This window comes from Chelonus insularis, unplaced genomic scaffold (genome assembly GCF_013357705.1).
Source record: "Chelonus insularis isolate UGA/USDA-ARS -01 unplaced genomic scaffold, ASM1335770v1 contig_378_pilon, whole genome shotgun sequence".
NCBI lineage: Eukaryota > Metazoa > Arthropoda > Insecta > Hymenoptera > Braconidae > Chelonus > Chelonus insularis.
In genome coordinates, this window is record NW_023276536.1 from 43,593 (window position 1) to 65,805 (window position 22,213).

Here is a 22,213-nt window from a genome sequence, read left to right on the forward strand (position 1 = left end):
AAAATTTAGTAGATGAAAATAGTAAATCGTGAATAAGTAGAAAGATTAAAAAAAATAATAATAATAAAAATATATTTACTGTGAGATAAACAATCTCTTAGCATCTGAAAGTCTTATTTTTTATATACACATCAATTCTATGAAGCTACTGTTTCACATTTTTTCTAAACAAACAAAAAAAAAATGAAAGTTTTGTCATAATTAAATCAATTAACAATGAATGAAGAACAATAATAAACTGATTATCTGGAAAATAATGATAAATCCCATATGTTAATTAAAAGAATAAAATTTTTTATATAAAAAAATTAATAATATTCAAAATAATTTTATCATATGTTAAAATAATTGTCGTATCTAATATTTCTTATATAATCACCTGATGCAAAAATCTTTCTGCACACACGCACAGTTGATTTTTAACTTAATATAACAGTTATATCAACAGTTTTCTGACGCATAACTGTGAAAATATACATAAAAAATACTGCGATGTTTTTATCGCAAAAATGTAATATAAATGATGTAGCCCTCACATATAATTCTACAACAAAAAAAAAGAAACAAAATTATACTGAAAGAACTCTACTGCTATTGTAACTTTCAGAGTTTAATAAAATGTTTTCACGAATTGTTCAGAATATTGTTTTAAAAATTCCCTTATCTTTCATTGCCAGAGTTATGAGAATTCTTCAGAAGAGCTGTAATGTTTTATTAAAAACAAAAAAGAAAAAAGGATTTATGTATAAAAGTGATTCAACGCCAAATAAGAGCTATTTTTATGGATGATGATACCAAGAAGCGCGGGTGTGTAGTCACCCTTGGTGGGAACCAGGTGGGCGACCGGAGGGTAGTTTATCGATCAGAGTACGAACATGCTAAAGCTCAGTTTCCGCGGGACCACCAACCCGTCAGAACGGCTCGACGGGCCAAGCATATTCTAGATAATTATTTACTTGATTACTTGACATCAAATATATCGTAAGCATATCCTTAATTAAATTCTTGTGACCCCAGTGGAGATTGGAGCTGGCGACAACACTTCTATTCCATAAACACGTAAGTTCTATTCAATGGATTATATCAAACCATAAACAAAGATTACACTTTTATGACAGCTTCTTCTTCTTCTTTTCGCCATATTTTTTAATGCTTACAAGTTTTATGCTATCAGAATATGATTTTATTGAAGTGGAAAAATGGCCATTTCTTAGAAGCTATAAGAAATGCCCTATCATTATCCTGAGCTAAATTTACTCATGAGTGTAAAGCTATATAGTAGGACAAGGTGTTCAAACACCTTTATTCATTCACACGTCACTGACATACTACGTGGAATGAAAATACTTGAAGCGCTTCCTATCCATTCTTAGTATCAATCAAAGAATCTTTAGAAATTTTTCAAACCAACTTATGTATAAACAATGTCAATTATCAATATCAAGCAAATAAATTCTCAATATATATATATATATATATATATATATATATATATATATATATGTGGTGTAATTTTTATACACAGTTGGGTGGGAGCCAAAATAGAGAGTCAGCGACCACATTTAATATAATAGGGTTAAAAGTCATTGTACGATGGAAAACACACTCGTCCTAAATATCAATATGAATGATTTGATGCCAAAATAGCATCAAAATTGGTCTAGATACTTGACTTTAAAAACATTTTTTGACATTAACATGAGTTGAGTAATGACTTAGTAATCTATTGTTCTATGAAAACACCAAGTAGTCATGACATGATGATCCAAAGCTTGATCCAGGTCACTGTTCTACTTTGTTCTCATTCTCAAGTACAATCTACAGCTTATACGATCCTTGATCACTTTGTCAAGATATCACAATTGAGAAGGAGAACATTTTCAGGACAGAGTTTGCATGTTGTTTGTTAATAATAATCAGTAAAACTCATTTTTGTTTTGTAAAAATGATATGCTTTGGTTGTATGTCTGTCACATGTATTTGTTAAATGGTTTGATATTGAGCTGAAAGGAAAAGCTCAGCACATTTAGTGCTTACATGTGAATAAAAGAGGGGGGCAAACAGTGAGTTCCAGTAATGTTGGCCTAGATATATTTACTGGGCCGACGGCTGTTGTATCTCGATTATTGAACTGTTGGATTCATGCTAGCATTATTATATTACGTGAGAGAATATCTCTGCACTTCACTATTCTATTGGGAAATTAATGGTTCTATGGAATACAAATATCTCAAAATTATGTTTCTATCAAAATTGATAGATAATTGAAGAATAATTCATGATATATTGCTATTGCAACTGGACAAGAAGAAAAAACCATTCTTGAGTATCAAGTTATCTCCAAGGAATATTTCTGCACCAACTTGATATTCAAATATTATATGATGATAAAGAATATTTGATGATTAGAGTAGAGCTTATTAAGTTCTTTTATTATCTGCTATATGCAATAAGAAATTCTTTATCTAGAAATTTTTATGAGCTATATAAATAAACAATAGACCACCAGGTATAACTGGGCTTAATTATCATGCATTGTGACTTCGTTCTGGTAAATTTTACTGGATGAACAAAACGAATAAAGTTTTATAAAAAAAAAGATCTAACGTAGTTTAAAAATTTAGTAAAGAGATGTTTCAGATATTTATTAAGCTTAGTATTTTACTTTTAATTAAAAGAACAATTAGAAGCATAATTAAGATACTCATGTTTTTTGTTTCTTTTTTTAATTTTATGAGTATGTGAAATGTTGTTTTGTTATAGAATCAATTGAAAAATGATTATGACATGAATTGATTGAATTTATGTTGGAGAATTTATGAGATGCATGTTCATGAGCAATAAACTTACGAATGTCTATCATTAATAATTCTGAAATAAAGGGAACTTGTGATAAAATGTAGACAAACATTTTGTAGCTGTTGTAAGTGCTTTTAAATATGTTGAACTTGTGAGTGTTAATAAAAAACAAAACATCAATCATTAAATTAGACTGAGTGCTTGAAAATGGAGTCAGTTTTCAACATTAATTGTGAAGCTTTAAGAAAGCCACTTAAACTGGAATGTATATTATACATTTATGTAAAATTTAAAAGCTTTGCATAAATATATAATTAGAGATTATGACTCTCCAGTGGGCAAAATTCATTCAGTTTGTTTGAATAACAATAATTGCAACACTTGAAAACTCAATGTGTTTTTAATATCACTAAATGTTTTATAAGTCTTCATTGAGTATAACTTTATAAAATGCTTTTGTACTAAACTTTAAAGTTAACTTAATATTCAATAAACAATTGTTCATTGAATTCATGCCAAAAAAATAATGCACTACTATGTATGACTCTTTTCAAGGTGTGGTAATATTATTTCACCAGCTATTCAAGAAGAATATGTACCATTTACACTTTTTATATTTGTTTTATTTTTCATATTCTTCATGTTTGTTGTTCTTCTTGCTTTTTTAATTTAAATATTACTCAATTTTTCAAAAATTTCATAACCAATATTAAATAAAATTTCTCTTTTTTTTAATAAAAAGTATGTTATAAATATTGTTGTTAAAGTTTGATACTTTAAAAAAGTAGAAAGAAACTTTGGTAATGATATTTATTGCAAAAATCCATTTTTGTTTGACACTAAATTTATAGGTTATTATTCTATTTGACATATTGTGGTTATATTGCTGTGTTTAATGTTAAAAATTCGTCAATAAATTTTTACTTCTTACATAATATATATTATATGTTTACTTGGAATTTATTAAGTTCATAATGGTTTCAAGATACGAACATTCACCTACATTTTTCAATCGATTGAATATTTATTACCCGATATATACGTAAGAAGAATCGGAGCGAATCGAATACTGGTCACTATTCACTGAACCTTACAAAGAGCTAAAAAGAAAAGTATTATATAATAGTTTCATTGTTATTTCATCAACGTAGTACATAAATTTTGTGATGATTTTAACAACAATGAACATAAAAATATCAAATAAATAAAATAGGAAATGCTTTCAATTTCAACATTGAATGAATAACAAATTATTCGAATAATAGGTTATAATATTAAATTTAATATTAGGATATCCTAATAACCAAGAAAAGTATTGGATACAATAATTATTTATTTTTCATTATTTAATTAACAAACATAATCAATAATTACTACATAAAGAATGATATTAGTATTTCATAATAATTCTGCTGTTAATTATCAATGACATTAAACTTATGTGCTAATTTATTTTGATAATGATGGGAAAGTTTATTTAATAATGTGATTGTTTATTATTTAAAATCATTTGAATATTTAAAATTGATTTAACACTTGAAATGTTCTACTTTAGCAAATATCAAATAACACAGATCTAGAATCAATCAGTTACAACTATTTAAACATGTTAAATACATACATATATGCCTGACTATATAAACATACTATCACTAGAACTAGTATTTTCATTGTCCTAGTTTTATATTAAAAAACTTTTTTTTCTAAAAAAAAAAATTGTAGTGATAAATCCTAAAGGGTCTTTTTTTCTTTTACAGAATGATTACAGCATTACCAGTGCCTTCAGTGAAGGTCTTCCACAAGACCTATTATCACGAAAAAGGACAAAGAGTTGGAAATAGCCAACCAGGAAGTCCCCTAACAGATAGCGAAGCTGTCGTCACTCTTACAGAAAAAGATGAACTAGAATATTTTTTTTGCGGAAAGGTATTTAAGTATTCTTTCGTAATGTTGCTAGATAAGATTTTTTCAAAGCTAGGAAATTCAATTTATGAGGAAATTTGATTGGAATATGTAATTATTAGTCAAGCATGGGGGTTCAATTTTGACGTCATTCAGTATCGTGTAGGAGGAATGTTTCTTTAAGTCAATAACATGCAATGTCACAAACATTTGATAAATAAATAATTGTCTTTTCCTAATTAGTTTGAAACTCATTAACAAATGAGTATTTTTTGTATCTAGATACTTGGATGAAATGTCTCCAATGAGTTCTATATCATCAATTTTTAAAATTACTTCAGAAACTAATGTCTATCTTACTTTCAATTGTGCTAAATATTTCAGAACATAGCTTTTTTAGTTACTAATCTGATCAATAAAAAAGTGTTTTGAAAGACTTAAAGTGGATTGGATGTATCATTGCTATCAACAAGCTATGAAGAATGTAAAGTTAGTCTTCCAATTTCTAGAAACATGATTGTTATAAAAATACCAATTATTTATTCTAAGTAACATGAAAGAATGGATTAAAATTAAAACTCAATCATTGAATTTTTCATCATACCACCATTGTTTACTAAAGCTTTATAAATTTCCAACTTTATGATTTCTATAGACTAACAATAAAACTGAACATCTTAAAATTGATTATCAGTATTTAATACTTTTTAATAACACTAAATATTAAGCATTAAATAAATGGATGTACTTCATTTAAAAATACGTCTAAAGCACAACGATTTACAAGACTAAAGCAATCAAGTGTGGCACTAAATTTTCCAATTAATAAATCATTCTAGGACTTGATATTCAAATAAATGTCCATAAATGTAGAACCATTTTGCACTATTTTATGTAGATAATAAATATCTACATAAGCTGACAGAGAAAAAAAGTAAATTTGTTTTATCCTCATGACTAATCGGCTTTTGTCCAAAGATCACCAATGAATTTTAGATACTTTAACATAGTTTTTTATATTTTTTTTGATAAGGATTATTTTATAGCTTATTAAAACATCGTTTTTTATGTTGAAATAAAAATCGTTAGGACATTTGACATTATAAAAAATAATCCTTGGTATCATTCTTGATGCAAGGTGAGTGAATATGAGCTTTTAGAACGCCTACGACACTTAGAGTTGTAGAGATAGCAAATTCAATCTCAAAACGATATATTACACCTTGCTGGACAGATTGTTGCTCATCCCATTCCGATATATTTAGGCCAAGTGGCATTGAAAGTTACTGTAACTGAGCAAGTATTCTAGTAATCAGATGCCAGATGATTCTTATCAACTATTTTAATCTATCAGGAAGTTATAGCTTGTCAATTTGATCATGCTTTTTGGATGATTAAATCAATCGATTTAAAAAAAAAAACAAAATATACACATTTATATCATTTTAACTTGATAGAATTGCTCGTGTAAAAATAAAAACGACTTATTAATGATAGTATTGGAGTAATCGTTTTCCTATAAACTCCATTTTTTATGCTGTGGTTCTGTGTATTGGACTTTAACATATATTGGTAGTAGATTGTGCTGATGACGTAAAAGTTAAATCGTATTGGAAAAAACGTTTTTCATTGACATTCAGGGTTTTTAAAATATAGATGTACCTTGGTCATTGAGATACTGTACAAAGCAAAAAAAAATGTTACTGATATGAATAAAATATTTTTTTTAAAATAATTACACTTGACAATTAGATTAACTTAAAAAATGATTTATTAGATTTAACAATAAATACTTTTATGCAGATTCATATCAAGAAATGTAAGTAAATCAATAAAATATTATTTAAACTAATGAAAAATTGGATTGCAACATATTTTATTTATTAAAATAAATTTTTTTCATCGTTAATATAACAAATTTACATCTAAATGTAAATGTTTAAATAAATATTTAAATAAAATAACTAAGAACTAATTAAAACTACTAATAACCAGTGAATGTGAAGCTGTTTAAATCAAAATGTTTATATCTCGTTATAGCCTATGGTAATCCTAAACTTTATGATATAACGATTATCTTCTATCAATTAATTGTTTGAAATTAATTAGTATCGTTTTGTAATGTGATAATTTGTGAAGTAAAGTCTTGCCCTAAGGCTGTTATCAGCAATTACTAGAATGTAATAACTAATTAGAACTATTAATGATTAAAGAAAATTTATGTACCTAAAGTGATGATGTTTTAAAAGAACAATAGAAACTGGGAAAGAAGGCTTTGAGTTGAAAATTGAGGTGGATGATGAGTCATAGTGGTAGAATAATAGAAGAATCAACCTACAACCATATTTGGGTCCAAAGAAATCCTTACAAAACATCCTGACATTTAATAATTGTGAGCAACTGATTCAAAAGATCAAAGCTTTAGACCAAGCTAAAGTTCTAGATGAATATTTAAAAGATAATTAAAAATTGTAAAAAGGTTTTTACAATTTTTATGAAGCTATTGATTTGTTAAAGAATTAATTGTAAAAAATTGAATGCTTTTTATTTTATTTCATTTATAAAAAAGTTATTACCATTATAACCATCAAAACCAAAAAGGTTCTATTACCATCATAGAACCTTTTTTTATCACCATTGATCATCACTGTTGCAGTTTTTATTGTTTTGAAAAAAATTGAGTTCATTCCACTCTGTCATGTATGATTCTTCAACGTCATTTCAATGAAGGTGAATTCTAAAAAAAAGTTGAAAGTAACTTAACAAGTATCTACACAATTATAATTGCTAATAGAAAACTTGAAGATGTTTTAAAGTTTTTTAATTCACTTGAATTCGTTGAACAAAAAAAAATCTATAAATGATACTTCAAATTAACAACTTTTTCTCCATTTTATTTTCTGTGATTGATGTGAAAAAATTACTGGACTGGAACGAAATTCTCTTAAATTTTTATTGACTACAGTATGCTGTCAATCAATCTATATGCCAGTTTTATAAAAAAATTGGATCAGTATCAAAGTTTATGAATATTTATATTTGAGAATCATTACAATTTTCAAGCATCTATTTTTATGCTTCCAATAAACTCTGACGATCATCTGGAATGTTATCAATTGAAATGTGAAAATTAAATGAACATTTTGCTATTAAAAATTGTTGGAAGGTTCTGGGGCACACTTAGGTAGCCCCCTATAATTGTTTGAGGGCACCTTATTTAAATTCGTAATTCTAACAAAGATATTTTTAAATAAGTCGTTAAAATAATTCATTTTATTTTTAAATATCAAGTTTGATATAATAAAGTCCTATCTAATTGGAGATTGATTAATTTTATGATGACATGTAAGATATAATATACCAAAATATCCGGAAATAATCAATCACAAATTAGCACAGTGATAGAAAATGAAGATTATAAATACGGAAAGATCCTATATTTGATAATAATTGATCATTAATCTTTCAAATAAAATAATAAAATGCAATCAGCTCAAAAAAAATATTCCAACTTTTAAATTCAACTTTTGATTTGTAATGAAAACTTTCATCCAGTCCTATTCTTTTATTGGATAAAAAATTTTTAAAAAACTAATCACCAAACTTCTAGATTATTTTATGGAGTGAGAAAAATTGCTAAAGGAAATCAATGTTGAAATGTTTAAAGTTTTTTTTTTCTACGAAATATTTTTTTCAATAAATGTTGTATGACTTTTTCAACTAAATTATTAGTTGTTAGTAGAAAAATATTGTTTCAAACTCCAAACTTGAGCACTTTCTGGAAAAAAATTCTACGAACATTATCGTAAAAATAAATAAAAAGTTCCAAGTATCCTTAACAAAAATGACATCATCATGTTTTAATTAAGATTTAATGTTCTTTTGGTTATTAAAAAGTTATGCTGATGGAATAGTTTGGTAAATCAACCACACACTAGAGGATGAAACAATGTTACATTAACTATGTTAATTATGAAATTATCAAGTAATTAAATAACATACTTATAATGAAATCATTGGCAATAATAATAATAACATCATTAGAACTCTAGATAATAATTTCAATCAAAAATTTAAAATACTAACTCATTGAAAACTTCTCCTATTTTCATTAAAGATCTAAATATTTAATTCACTTCCTCTAGGAATATAATTAATTAACTAAGGATAAATGTAATCAGCTAAAATCTAAAAAATTTTCCAATGAATTCACGAAAATAATGAGATCTATCTTTCAATTGATGTATTTACGTCAATATTTTCAAAAAAATATTCATTATTTTTAAAGTCATCATTAAAAAATATTTTCATAAATTTTTAGCTTAATTAAAATAGATTTAGGTGTTTCAAAGAGTAATCCATTCTAATTACATGTTTATTAAAATATTGACAAGTAGGAGATGATGCAAATTTTGAATTTTTGAAGAACAGCTTGAATCATGAAATAATAATTAAACATGTGATAACATTTCAAAAATGCAATTACTATAAACGTTTTTGAATTGATTACTTTCACAGTGATACGTTTGTCATTATTTACCAACAAAATTAAATGGTTTATCACCCAAAGTGAATTTTGATTATATCCGTTGAAAAGACCGAGTGTCAATTTATAACATGCATAAAATGAAATTTTCTATCTGAATAAACTACCAGGTAAATTTAAAGCATTTTTGCAATATTTAATTATTTAGCACATCGAAGAATAGCTTTTTTAAAGTTACCAGACTATTGACAAACATCCATTAAATAAATTTAAATTAACTGAATACATCTATAAACTAGAGTTAATTAAAGTTTCTTGATATGTTGGATTGCTTGCACAGATTTATTTACGTTAAAAGTAAATAGTAATGATATTCCTCACATTACTCATCCTAGTGTAATTAAATGTAGTTATTGACCATTCTTCTTCCTTCCTTTCCATAAAATTATCATAATTATATGTAAACATGGGATTAAAAAGGATAAAAAATACTAGAATATTCAAATTTTAGAGATCAGAGCCATTGAAAATTATCTACCACATTACAGATCTTCCTGGTAGCATCAATTTTAATGTTAGCACAACTCCTACTGATGAATTATAGCTGACAGTTAGCTATCCTCCCACAAGAACTTTCTTTTTTCCAAGTTAGCTGGGTTTCTATTGTTAAAGGACATGCAGTAATATATTATCATCTGGAATATCAATAATTTATGCAATAATAAGGGTTGATTATGCAGAGATATTAGCTTGTCTTCCTACACACATTTTCAAATGTCCATACCAGAACCTTGGATGCTATTTTTCCAACATTTCAATTCTATTTTTCTTAATCTTTCTTATCATGAGCATCATCAAGATTATTAATAAACTTTATAACAATAATGACTCGTTAGGTAACTAGTACCATCATCCAACTCATCAACTTCTACATTGTTAAATTCTTAGTGATATGCATACTTAAGGTATTTTAGTTTTGAAAAATTCTTTGCTAAAAAAAAGACTCATTGATAATACTCTTGTCTCTTTTAACAAAGCAATCATTGACATTCCATGGAAACTTCAATAACTCTGAAATAATAACCCTCTGGGTTTTGATATTCAGCTGTAGGGAAATGATTAAACTTATAGAACTTATCGACATGAAATGTTTCAGTTGCACTCATACTTTTCAATTTTATAATTGATATGGAAATGGATATTCTAAAAATATAATTTATAATCATGAGCATGTAATTTAATAGAACCTAGTATATAGAAATTCAAGAATTACGGATAATGATTATTGGTAAATACACTAGGATAAGAATTTTTTATTGGTGAGTATTTTTAGTAAAATTGTAGTAAAAAATTTTCATCAAACTAAGATGAAAATCGATATAAACAACGATGGAGTATTGCTAGATGAGCTTTTTTTTTTTTTAGTTTGATAACTAAGCTGACATATTTATAAGCACAAATATTATCTAATAAGAAAATTCATGAATGGAGAATAATCTCGTTGAAGTAAATTTAAATTCACCAGATTTATAAATTCCAGGAAAAACTAAAATTACTAGTTCATAATGACTTAAGTGAAACCAGTGTAATTAATTCGATCTACTTGATAAATACAGATTCCAAAGTGTTTTTTGTAATTAAAAAGAAAAATTGTCTATGGCTAATGAGTCTGAAAAAGTCAAAATGACTTTTGGTACTAATAATAATAATAAAAAATACTCTGAACTCTAAATTAGGATTTTTTATCCACTAAAATGAATACTTTGCTTATGAAACATATCTTCAAAGCATCCATAAGTCTGAAACATAGAATATTGCAGCAATATCATTATCTTCTACTCCAATTAACTAATTAATCAATTGATGTCAGTTAAACACCCACCGATCCAATATCCCAATACTCTTTTGTACTTGCAATGCATCAAAGTTTTAATTGAAGTAATCTCAGATCGATAGATATCTATCAAGTAGAGAAGTTTATGTGATATAAGCAACAATCGATTATACATAAACAGTACTTAAAACTTTGAATTTGGAACGTTGCAGATAAACGCTCTACATGTCGTGGTTGGTTCCATACTCTTTGGAGCTGTTCTTCTAATAGTGGGGTTGGTACAGTTAGCACCAGGTGCAGAGGCTGCGCAAAATTCAACAGCTCTCATTGGAGCTGGATGCACTCTATTATCTCTTGGTGCCCTTCTTGCACAATTAAGAGCACTTTGGCTAAGAAGACAGAAAGCTGCTCAAAAAGATGGGGCTCATCAACGAAGTGTTATGAGTATAGACATGCTTTTAGCGCAGGATAGGTATGTATTGATTAACTATTTTTATTACTCTAATTTATTTTAATGGAATTAGAAATTATCATAATCAGTATATTTATGTATATATATATATATATATATATGAACAGTTAATATAATTAAATTACCAGGGATTTCACGCTTCTAACACCTGATGATTTGGAAGACCTTGTAGAAAAGCCTACTCCAACTATAGACAACAAGATTCGCAAGCAAGGTCATAGCACTTAGACTCCTTAGACTTAAACTAACTGACATCTTAGAGAGTGTCATCACTTTATCAACACTCTCATTACTTCTCTCAACTTCATCAACAATCAACTCTTTTATTATTCATCTGTGTTTGTATTCATGTTAAGTCTAGTTTAAGTTCATTGCCAAGGCTGTTACTTCAAAAAACTGTTATACCCATTTTCTCCTTTTTTTACTGCTTTCCTATTTTTTAAGGAATTGTTTATTTATTTAACTTGAAAGTTAATGATGATACTGTGTAAGGTGAAGCTTGAAAATTTTATCTTATGAAAAAATGATCATGATAAAAATATTATAACTTTGAATATTTTTAATATTTCTTCGGACTAAAAAGTTTTCATCTAAACTCGGTATTAAAAAAATTTATTATGATAATTATAATTGACATTGTGGATTGGTATTATTAGAATTAACATTTTATGGTAAATTTTTTTTAGTTTGAAAATGATTTTTTCGTTCATTGTATATATTCATTATTAATGACTAAAATAGAATGAGAAAGTTCGTGTTACTATACAAAATCAATTTTTATTTTTAACTCTAATGGAAGTATTGAATCCTGTGTAAATACGTGATTACTCGAATGTGCAGTTTTCAATTGTCGTTCAATTTAATCGTAAATAATAAATAAAAAAATTCCTAAGATTGTCAAATATTGTCTCTTCTACTCTTTCGAGGTGAATAAACTGAAATATATTTGATCAATTTTATTTAGAAAACTAATCTAAATCAATAAAACAAAAACTCATCATAAGAAACAGTAAAAAGATGGTTTATAATTTTTTTTCTATCACCTAATCAGTCTGTTTGATGATTGAATATTTTTATTATACTTTTACAAATAAATTCTCTCTAAATAAAATTAATTAAATATAAATTAAAATAAAAAAAAATTCAACTTATTATTAGTAACACAAGCTTTTCTACTCATTAATTGAAATAAAAATTAGAAAATGATTATCTGGCATGAATAGACTGCCATAATTTAATCTAAATAAATATTATCATTTATTATTATCATAATTTAAGAATATAAACTGAATTTTTAACTAATATTAAGACTCTAAAATGGATACTTACAAAAATTACCAAAATTATGATACTTAACGTTAATATTCCAAGAAACAAATTAGAACTTTCTCCAATACATTCTCCAAATTTTCATCTTAATGACTATAAGACATATATTTATAATTTTTCTGGATAAAATGAACAAAACCGTTCAGTACAACATCGACAAAATATCCTTAAAGGACGAAAATACAAAAATTTGCAATTGATGTGTTCGAATTGTAGTTGTGTTAATTTATTGTTATGTCAACTCAAATAAGTCTGACATACACACATTGTACCAATATTTAATACACATTATTACATGATAACACGTGAAGAGTGATAAATATTAAACAAAAGAAAAGTATCGTATGAACATGAGGATTAAGGATTCTTAATTATATAAATTAATCTATTGTTAGATGCATTCTATACTTATAATCCATTCGAATCATCGTAATTATTTGACATTGAAATTCTAAGGATACAATAATTATATTATTATTCCTAAAAACGCACATGGGGTTGAAGGTTGAATATTTTTATTTATTTTTTTTTTTTTGAGTGTTTCAGAATTGTTTAAAAGCTCAGATCATGTTATACCTTTTAATGAATTTATAATTCTTTTGTACTAATAATTACATTTTTTTTAAAAAGTACATCAACATGATTTTCTTTGTTAAAAAAAAAGTAATTAATTTTAAGAGAATAATTTATTCTACTCGCACAAGTAGAAAAACTATTTTATAATTTTAATTAATTTTTTGCTTAAGTTGAACATATCATTATCAGATAAAAGTAATTTATTCATACATCAAATATTTATACTAAAATGCTCTTTTTTTATTATTTAAATATATTTTTTATGTGTAATACTTTGTTTTCTTATTGATTATCAGTGAATTTTTTTCACAATTTTCCTTTAAGAATATGACATATCATTATCTAGATATCTCTTTTCAGAGTAATTTTAATTTTTACATATTTTTTATAACAAAAAGTTATCACTTCTGACGTAAAATAATTCTACTATCTAAAAAATTCACTTCAAAGATTCAAACAATGAATAGATTCAAAGTATAATAGCAGATTAAAAATAATTCCAAGTTAATATGGAACTTCTAAACCTTCCCGCATGCGCTCAAAATGTTGAAAGATTTACACATTGAATTTTCATTAATTTATTTTAATTATTTAATTATTTTTCTTTCAATTAAAATAACAATTTTAGTAAATTATTTAAAAATTTATCATTAAAAAAAAACTTATCTATTTTTAGTTCAACTAGGATTACATAATGACTATTGATTGACTTATAATTACAACCTAACAATTATATACATCATTTCTATATTTAAAATCATAACATATACTTTATTTTATTTTATCTAAATACATTTTTTTCTTTCATTTTCCGTTAAAGTACAATTACAAACGAAAATTGAAAAACTAAATCTCCTAATGTCAAAGGAGGAAGTTTACTCCAAAGTAGAAATATCAATACCAAATAATTACTCAATAAATTAATAAAATATAAGACAACTAATTTCGAACTTGCCACTAATACGCCAATTCATGATTATTATTTAAATTTTAGCCAAAAGTTAGCTGCCAAACAATAGAATAATTTATTATCACGCAAGAAGCATAAACAGTTTATTGATAATTTTATTTTGCTGACACAATTTTCGCAAATCAGTGATATGCACAATGTCTTGAATGCTTTTTTGTAAAGAATATCGTAACATTATAAAGATAGAAAATGATTCAATATGAAAGAAACATAATAAAAAACATAGTTTACGGTATTGTTGATTTAGCTTGGAGCATGAAGAATAAATTTTTATGGCTATACCATGCCAGAGATATTTTGTAATTGATATTATTGATATTTTATGATTGAGTATATAAACGGAATTTTAGATGAGAGTAATAAAGGTTTGGATGATTTTAAAAGAGATTGTTTAACATGAAAAAAAAAAATAAATAAAACGTTTAAAACGTTTTTAAAGTAGATGTTTAAATTTGGAAGCAACAAGCTTCGTTGGAAACATATCTATTAAATCAGTGAATAGTTTGAGATATTTTTCTAATCACAATAATGTCATAGAAGATATCCAAGTACAATGTGATTGATTCAATGAAAAGATTAATTATAATGATGGAAGATGGATTTTAATGATAAACTTAAAATGATTATTATCATCTAATAATTAATAATGAGTTGCTTCATAGTATTTTTATGTTAGAAAGAAAATCAATAAATTATTGCCTACATTATTGCATTTCATTCATTGAATGTATGTTAAAAGAAACAACATAGTGAATTAATGGCAAAGAAGTGACGATTTTTCACCTTAATAATAATAAATTCAGATGCTTTTTAACAGACTTTTGACATTAAAATATTTAAAAGTTTCGCAGATTATGATAAGAGAAATTAGTATTTAAGATATTCAATGCGCACATGTACTTTTAATGTCAAAATTTATCATAATGGTGTTCTCTGAATATATTTATTAATAAATTCATTTTAATAATTAATTTACATAGAAGTAAATATAGATAAATATTAATAAATAGATTTAATAACGTTGAGAATGTGATTTAGAATTTTATTATGCTTTATATCTTCATAGAACACCATCATATTCAACATACCGAGCCTTGTAAATATACTTCATAGTCAAATTCGGATGAATCATTGAAATTAGTTGTAAGAGTAAGAATAATATGATAGGAATATTAATAAAAATAATCCTAATTAATATATTAATTATTTAAGTAATCACAATAATAATAATAATGCTTTTTCGTTTTATATATAATGCAATGAAGCAAATCATTGATTGATATAAATTGATATTAATGAAAGAAAGTTGATGATTTGTAGATCATAATTAGATTAAGATTCCTGAAATAAAAATAATTATATAATTAGTTGGAATTGATATATTAATAATTCATCAAAATTATAATCCCCATTGCTTATTCTTCATTTTCTTGTATATTTTATAAGTGATATTAATGACAATGAAAATTTAATAAAAATTCAGTGATATCTTGGAATTAATGTGAATTATTTCTTATCCCTTTTCCTCTTTTTTCCATTTTCATTAAGATGATCGATTTAATTATTTTTCTAATTGACATGAGAAAGAGCTTAAAAAATTAATTGATTCATCAGAGAGTTTTTTTTTTAAATCATCAATAATAATTTTGCTGGAGTCCAGTAACTCTAGATATATTTTTCTTCATTGTATTTGACAATTCATTATTTTTTCATTCGAATAAAATTTGATTGATGTTTATAAAACAAAAGATTCCAATTACTGTCAAAATTAATTTTATCTAAATTTCAGTGTGATAAAAAAAGTCTTCAAAAATGTGAAAAATATTTATTTCATTCAATTAATTATCTTATTTTGTTTGGATTGAAAATTTAAGTGTAACTAATGTTTAATATTCAAGTTTGTGCATCACCAACTGTTATAGTTTTCTTGCTATTATCATTATCCTGTTGGTTATGCATATGTCGATGGTGGTTTCATTATAACATGAAGGATCAAGAGGTAAATCATTTACTCTTCTTCATAATTATTATGAATAATAAAATTATCAACTGATAACTGTACCTTTGTCTAATCCTAGGTGGTTTCCTCATTGATTTCTTATTACGCAGTCATTACACTGTTAAATATGATATTCTTGGGACACTTTAGCATGACCCAAAACTGTTCCCAACCTTAATATAAATAAAACCAGTCAAATAAATGAAGAATAATGTCCTAATTTACCATTCTGAAGACCAAAGTTAGTTTTTGAACTAACACGCATCTTTTACCGCTGATAACATCTAGAGGTTATGAGCAACTTCCGGCTGCGCGAGTCGCAATATAAAACTCTCGTGAAAGAGGTAGACATTCCTTTGCATTTCTCCCTATAAAAATATCAGATCATTTATTTTTAAGTAAAAATCAAGATGATGATGAATACTTTAAGGTCAATTGTACAGAGTAAGATCCAATACCGTCAATTCCACCAATGGTATGTTTATCTTTTATTTATTATCATTTATTCCTTGGTATGTTTAATAACACATAACCTATAGTGTTGATTATGATTTAATAATAAAGACCATTTTATTATTATTTAGTTTTAGATATTGTCAAGCTGAAGTAGCAACAGCATCAGTAGAAAAATTAACGATTCCTGCTCCGGAATCTTCAGAGATGGTTGTTAGTCCTAAAATTGAGAAAATTTTTCAAGAAATCAGTAGTCTAAATTTAATTGAAGTAGCTCAGCTTAGTGATGTGCTGAAGAAACGATTGAATCTTCCTGATGCTCCAATGATGGCAATGGCTGGACCAGCAGCACCTGCAGAGGTTTGTTATTGATATATTTAATCTTATTTTTACTAATCTAACACCGCTGTGTTAACATGAATTCATTCATAGCTTAGAATCATTTTTATTTCTTTCTTCATATAATTAAAGCCATTAATTCATTTGGACATTTCTTATTTTAGGAAGCAGCAGAAAAGAAACAAGTACAAAGTTCATTCACCGTAAAATTAACAAAGTTTGATGAAAAGCAAAAAGTAGCTATAATAAAAGAAATTAAAGCACTACTACCTGAGATGAATCTTGTACAAGTATTTATCTTTTGATTTATTTATTTTTTTTGTAAATTATATCAACATTTTTATTAATTAATTTATTAATTTTAGGCTAAAAAGTTTGTCGAAAGTGTCCCATCAGTAGTGAAAGCGGATATATCAAAAGATGAAGCAGATCAATTGAAAGCAGCTTTAGCCAAAGTTGGTGGAGATGTTGAAATATCATAAATAATAATTAACTGATTATGATACTTTTTACTTGTGGCTTTATTACCCTTAGTTTTATAATAAATATTCACAACAGAGTAAAATTAATTGAGTTATTTATAATTACTTAGAAAAATTCAATATATATGTTAATTCCGAAAATTGGATCCTGTTCTAAATAGGCAGCTTTTTAATAACAATGCTTTGATAACCAATTATCTGATTGTTGCCAAAAAAATAAAACTTTTATACTATTAGACAGTTATTTCTTCAATTCTTAGAGCTATTTATGTTAAATAAACTGATGATTAAACAATTATTTTCAATATTTTCTACTTACGTGACGCAATCAAATGGCGTCTCTTGGAATTTTTTTCTACTGTAATTTCAAGCTACTTAAAAAACAGTTAAATAAAACATTATTGACGATAAATTTGGAATTAAAGAGCTTCTAATGTTATTTTAGATTTAAATAAAATTAAATTAAACGATTTTAAATTCACTAATAATCACTCTGAAAATAAAAACAAACCGGCTACTGAAAAATAATGGCGGACTGATTTCAAAGTATATATTTAGACACCAGCGCTTTATTGATACATGACGATAATTTACCTACATGAAACAAAATTCGCACACACATACACACATGTACACCAATCTACATTACAGTTTGATAAAATGTCATTATACATTCCACGTAGTAGGTATTTTATTATTGAGAGGCATTAAAACGGTTTCAATTTACTTCTAAAATATAATCATTAATCAACATCTAATATAAACATAGAATATGAAATCTATGAGTCTACGTTTATTACTGTGTGAAAATTAATGCCACGATGGCTGAAAGTACTCCAAATAATATATCAAACATGGAAAATATAACACACAATAATCTTGAGGTAAGTAAAAAAGTAATTATATAAATTATAAAACATTTGTAATATTATTTATCTAATATAATAATAATTAGTTTTATTCTTTTTGTCATCAATAAATTGTCAAAGTTTCACTGTTATTTTGACAGGTCAAATCAGACCAGACAGAAGTGGAAGTGTCCAATGAGAATGATGTAGCAACACTTGAATCTGAAGTATCCTCAATAATTTCCAAATTCGAGAAAGCTGGAGAAAAGCCTAATAATGGTGGAGGAACCACTTGGAATTATCCTTTAGGGTTTCTTACTCAATGTAAGAGTGTAGAAACAGTTCAATCATTAATAGAGGTAAATATAAAAGGCAGTAGAATAGTTTTTAAAACTATTGTAATCATATCAATTTCTGAGATAATTGGCAATTATACTCCATGATTATATTCAATCAACTGACAAGCTGTAATAATAAAATTAAATAGTATGCTTATTATTCAAATGATGTCAGCAATAATCATTTCAGGATTTAATCATCTACGAAAGTGGACCACAAGTTAGTGACGAAAATAATCCAGATACAGCTCAAATAAGTCAAATTACAAGTCTACCAACGTTGACAGAAGCTGGAAAACTTGCTCTTATCACCCAATCTGTATCAGCTTATGCAGTAGGTTTACCAAGAAGTCATGCACAAAAATTAGCTCATCGTTTAGTTGCTGATACTACTAGATGGCTTAATCATTTATTCGGTTTCGGTGATTATGCTACTTCCTTTCATGAAGATCATTTGGAAGGTTTAGTTAAAGTAACAAAATTAGCACTGTACAAAAAGTATCCTAGATATATAGAAGATGGATTTAATGCTCTTGTATCAGCTCCTCCAATTATCTATACTTCTGTAGCTGCTCCTCCAGGCGTTGTGCAACATTTATGTAGACAGGTGATTTATTCTTCAAGTTATTTATCAATTCATTAAATATTACATTATTAACACTAATCAGATATATGTATATTTAGCTGTCATTACCGTTGAGTTGTATTCGAACTATTTCCCAAAATACAATGTTTGGATCTCGACAAAGTATGGACATTTCAGCGCTCGAACGACGTTTAGCAGAGGACAGTCAATTAAATAATGCTACGCCGCTTTTAGTATTAGCTGAAGTGGCTTCTGCAATCACCGGACACTGCGATAACGTTGCTCGACTAATAGAGATATGTGAAAAATATAACGTCTGGCTCCACCTTCGAGGACATTCATTAGCTGCACTGACATTAAATAAATCACCACCAGTAGACTTGGTAAATTTATTTTATCGAAATGATAAAGTAACATTATTTTATCGGTAATAATTTTTTATTAATATTTTAGACATCTGGAATTGCAGACAGTATTACTCTACCTTTAGGCGTTTGGCTAGGAATTTCATCATTGCCAATTGTGGTAAATTTAAATTTAATTAATTATTGTATAATTTTGTTATGTTTTTATTTTGAAAATTGTATTTTTTTTAACTGATGTGTCTAGACATTGTATAGATTAACAGACTCTAAATGGGGGAAACAAACTCAACGTGATACATCATTAAGTGCAGTATCAGGTTTAATGGCAGAATCATTTGCAAGGCGGCTATCTATTTTACCATTGTGGGCAGTACTCCAAGTTCTAGGTCGGGATGGGATTCGATCTAGATTTAAACAGTGCTTCGAAATTATTGAAGAATTATATAATAAAATTAAAAAATTTCCCAATATTAAATTTTTAGTAAGTAATAAACGCCTATTGTGATATTGATCAGAATAGAAAAATCTTAAGACTATTCTGAATGTTTTATTTTAATATAATTTTATTTTAAGCAAAGTCTAAATAATGTTGATTTTATTACAGAGTCAACTTCCAGGAGATGAAAATGGCGCTCTATCAATAAATGACTTATCACCCAGTTCTCTAAATAGTTTAAAAATATTTGAGGTCGTCGCAAGTTCTTTAGTATTTCAATATGTACCTCCAGTTCGAGAATCACAAAGATCAGAACGTAACACAGTATATTATGACAAATTTAATTGTTGGCTAGGACAAATTTTACAAAGAGACATTGAAAATATTCCAATTGAGTTGTGTGAACTTGAACAGTATGGTGTAGTAATAAGAATATGTTGCCTTGAAAGCCCAGGGAATCCTCCAACTTCAGAAGATGTTGATAACGTCATAGCTTGTCTTGAACAACAAATCGTAAGATTCTAAAAATATCTTTATGTTATTAATTATTTTATTTTGTTTCCCAATGGAATATTTAATGAATTCCAGGAAATTTTAAATGCTACTATTGAACATCGAGAAACCTTTATACGATTGGTAAAACAAAATGATTCCCTTGACTATGTCGATACACCCGGATGGGCAGGCTTAGGCGGCGTACGTTATGCACCACCAACCTGGGCTAAGATAATGACTGAACAAACAATCGAGGAACTTGATAGATTGAATTACCAATTGGTAGAAGCTTTACGAAATACAGATGCTGCTTTTTCACTTGGTGAAGGAGCAGATGGTTTAGCTTGTGTTCGTTTTGGGATGGTGACTCATGACACTGGTACTTATTAAGATTTTTTATAGCTACGATGTTATTAACTTTTTGCCATCAGTCACAATCTAATTATTTCCAATATTTTTTATCCATTTTCTTTGACAGATTTGGCACAGTTGCTCTCATTAGTGTATCAAGTAGGTCAAGAAATTGAAGCAAACTCAAAGCTGTTGGATACAATTTCCGAAGTGGTGAAGAGGGGAATTAAAGCAGCACAAAGTGATCTTGAAAAAGAAAATGCTGATAAGCTTTGGCAAGAAGGAATTCTTCGACATGTTCCAGTTGTTGGAACTTTTGTTAATTGGTGGAGTCCACCGTCAAAAGAAGGAGGAGTTCGGGGTCGTAGATTAAATTTAGAAGCTGGTTAGTTCTGAATTTATTCAAGGCAACTTTGTTATCGTAACTTATTGAAGTTATCATTTTTAATTAATCTAAAAAGTTACGCTAGAGTTAATTTCAATAGACAGCTTTTGAAATAAATTTTTCATATTTAGGTCGTATTATTTTTGAAAAAATATATTCAGTAAATTAATTTATTCTACTGGGTTAAGTTCGAATATTTTAATATGAATATTATTAAATTTGTAGGTACTCTTGAAAGCACTGAAAATATTTACAAGTATCATATGCAACGCCAGCCACCTGGTACGGAAAAAAGTAATGGTTCTGGCGCACGAACACCACCTCAACCTCTTGTTCAAACTCCCGTTGGTGTAGGTAGTCAAAGTCATAGTAGATCTTCAAGTCATTCAAGTGTTCAAAGCAATAAAGGTGCGTCAATAATTTCCAATTCAAACGTTTTTCAAACTCAAATGAAAGAGGAATCGACTACTCCACGATCGTAGTAAATTATTTTTTCTAAAATTAATAATATTAAAGATTAAAATCACCTTTTGGTTTTCAATGTTTATAATTTTCTCCAAATGCTTCTTGTAAAAAATTATTTACGAAGGTAAGAATCTCTTACAATATGACTATAATATAAATAGTTAATGAAGCCAATTAATTAAAGTTAATGTACTTATTGTAATAAATAAGGAATTAAATTTTTTAATTACAATAAAACAATTATTTGTTTTATTTGACATTTGAATACTATGAAAATTCATTCAATATTTTGAAAAATAAATA

The 22,213-nt window shown here is 26.8% G+C and overlaps 3 protein-coding genes across 3 annotated transcripts; all 3 read left to right on the forward strand.

Annotated features, from left to right (window-relative positions):
- The first annotated feature begins 904 nt into the window (after positions 1-904).
- On the forward strand, positions 905-12,061 carry LOC118067334 (uncharacterized). The gene is made up of 4 exons (XM_035084003.1): positions 905-1,059; positions 4,557-4,725; positions 11,234-11,493; positions 11,622-12,061. The coding sequence occupies exons 2-4, from the start codon at positions 4,558-4,560 to the stop codon at positions 11,719-11,721; spliced, it is 528 nt and encodes a 175-aa protein (XP_034939894.1). The 5' UTR covers positions 905-1,059; position 4,557; the 3' UTR covers positions 11,722-12,061.
- Positions 12,062-16,213: 4,152 nt separating this feature from the next.
- mRpL12 (mitochondrial ribosomal protein L12) lies at positions 16,214-17,728 on the forward strand. Its single transcript, XM_035083994.1, has 5 exons — positions 16,214-16,367; positions 16,447-16,842; positions 16,952-17,180; positions 17,324-17,449; positions 17,525-17,728. Exons 2-5 carry the CDS (start codon positions 16,778-16,780, stop codon positions 17,639-17,641), a joined length of 537 nt encoding a protein of 178 aa, XP_034939885.1. The 5' UTR covers positions 16,214-16,367; positions 16,447-16,777; the 3' UTR covers positions 17,642-17,728.
- Positions 17,729-18,280: 552 nt separating this feature from the next.
- LOC118067338 (pyridoxal-dependent decarboxylase domain-containing protein 1) lies at positions 18,281-22,100 on the forward strand. Its single transcript, XM_035084013.1, has 10 exons — positions 18,281-18,525; positions 18,651-18,848; positions 19,018-19,434; positions 19,512-19,796; positions 19,867-19,938; positions 20,023-20,259; positions 20,383-20,727; positions 20,803-21,088; positions 21,188-21,445; positions 21,671-22,100. Exons 1-10 carry the CDS (start codon positions 18,463-18,465, stop codon positions 21,925-21,927), a joined length of 2,418 nt encoding a protein of 805 aa, XP_034939904.1. The 5' UTR covers positions 18,281-18,462; the 3' UTR covers positions 21,928-22,100.
- The last annotated feature ends 113 nt before the right edge of the window (positions 22,101-22,213 follow it).

What these genes read in the sequence shown, in the direction of transcription:
- LOC118067334 (XM_035084003.1), top strand. Translation starts at nt 4,558, where the DNA reads ATGATTACAGCATTACCAGTGCCTTCAGTGAAGGTCTTCCACAAGACC. An exon ending in AATATTTTTTTTGCGGAAAG is followed by an intron (nt 4,726 to 11,233) that starts GTATTTAAGTAT and finishes GGAACGTTGCAG; the next exon opens with ATAAACGCTCTACATGTCGT. An exon ending in ATGCTTTTAGCGCAGGATAG is followed by an intron (nt 11,494 to 11,621) that starts GTATGTATTGAT and finishes TTAAATTACCAG; the next exon opens with GGATTTCACGCTTCTAACAC.
- mRpL12 (XM_035083994.1), top strand. Translation starts at nt 16,778, where the DNA reads ATGATGATGAATACTTTAAGGTCAATTGTACAGAGTAAGATCCAATAC. An exon ending in TACCGTCAATTCCACCAATG is followed by an intron (nt 16,843 to 16,951) that starts GTATGTTTATCT and finishes ATTATTATTTAG; the next exon opens with TTTTAGATATTGTCAAGCTG. An exon ending in GACCAGCAGCACCTGCAGAG is followed by an intron (nt 17,181 to 17,323) that starts GTTTGTTATTGA and finishes TTCTTATTTTAG; the next exon opens with GAAGCAGCAGAAAAGAAACA.
- LOC118067338 (XM_035084013.1), top strand. Translation starts at nt 18,463, where the DNA reads ATGGCTGAAAGTACTCCAAATAATATATCAAACATGGAAAATATAACA. An exon ending in TTCCCAATATTAAATTTTTA is followed by an intron (nt 20,260 to 20,382) that starts GTAAGTAATAAA and finishes ATTTTATTACAG; the next exon opens with AGTCAACTTCCAGGAGATGA. An exon ending in GATGGTGACTCATGACACTG is followed by an intron (nt 21,089 to 21,187) that starts GTACTTATTAAG and finishes TTTCTTTGACAG; the next exon opens with ATTTGGCACAGTTGCTCTCA.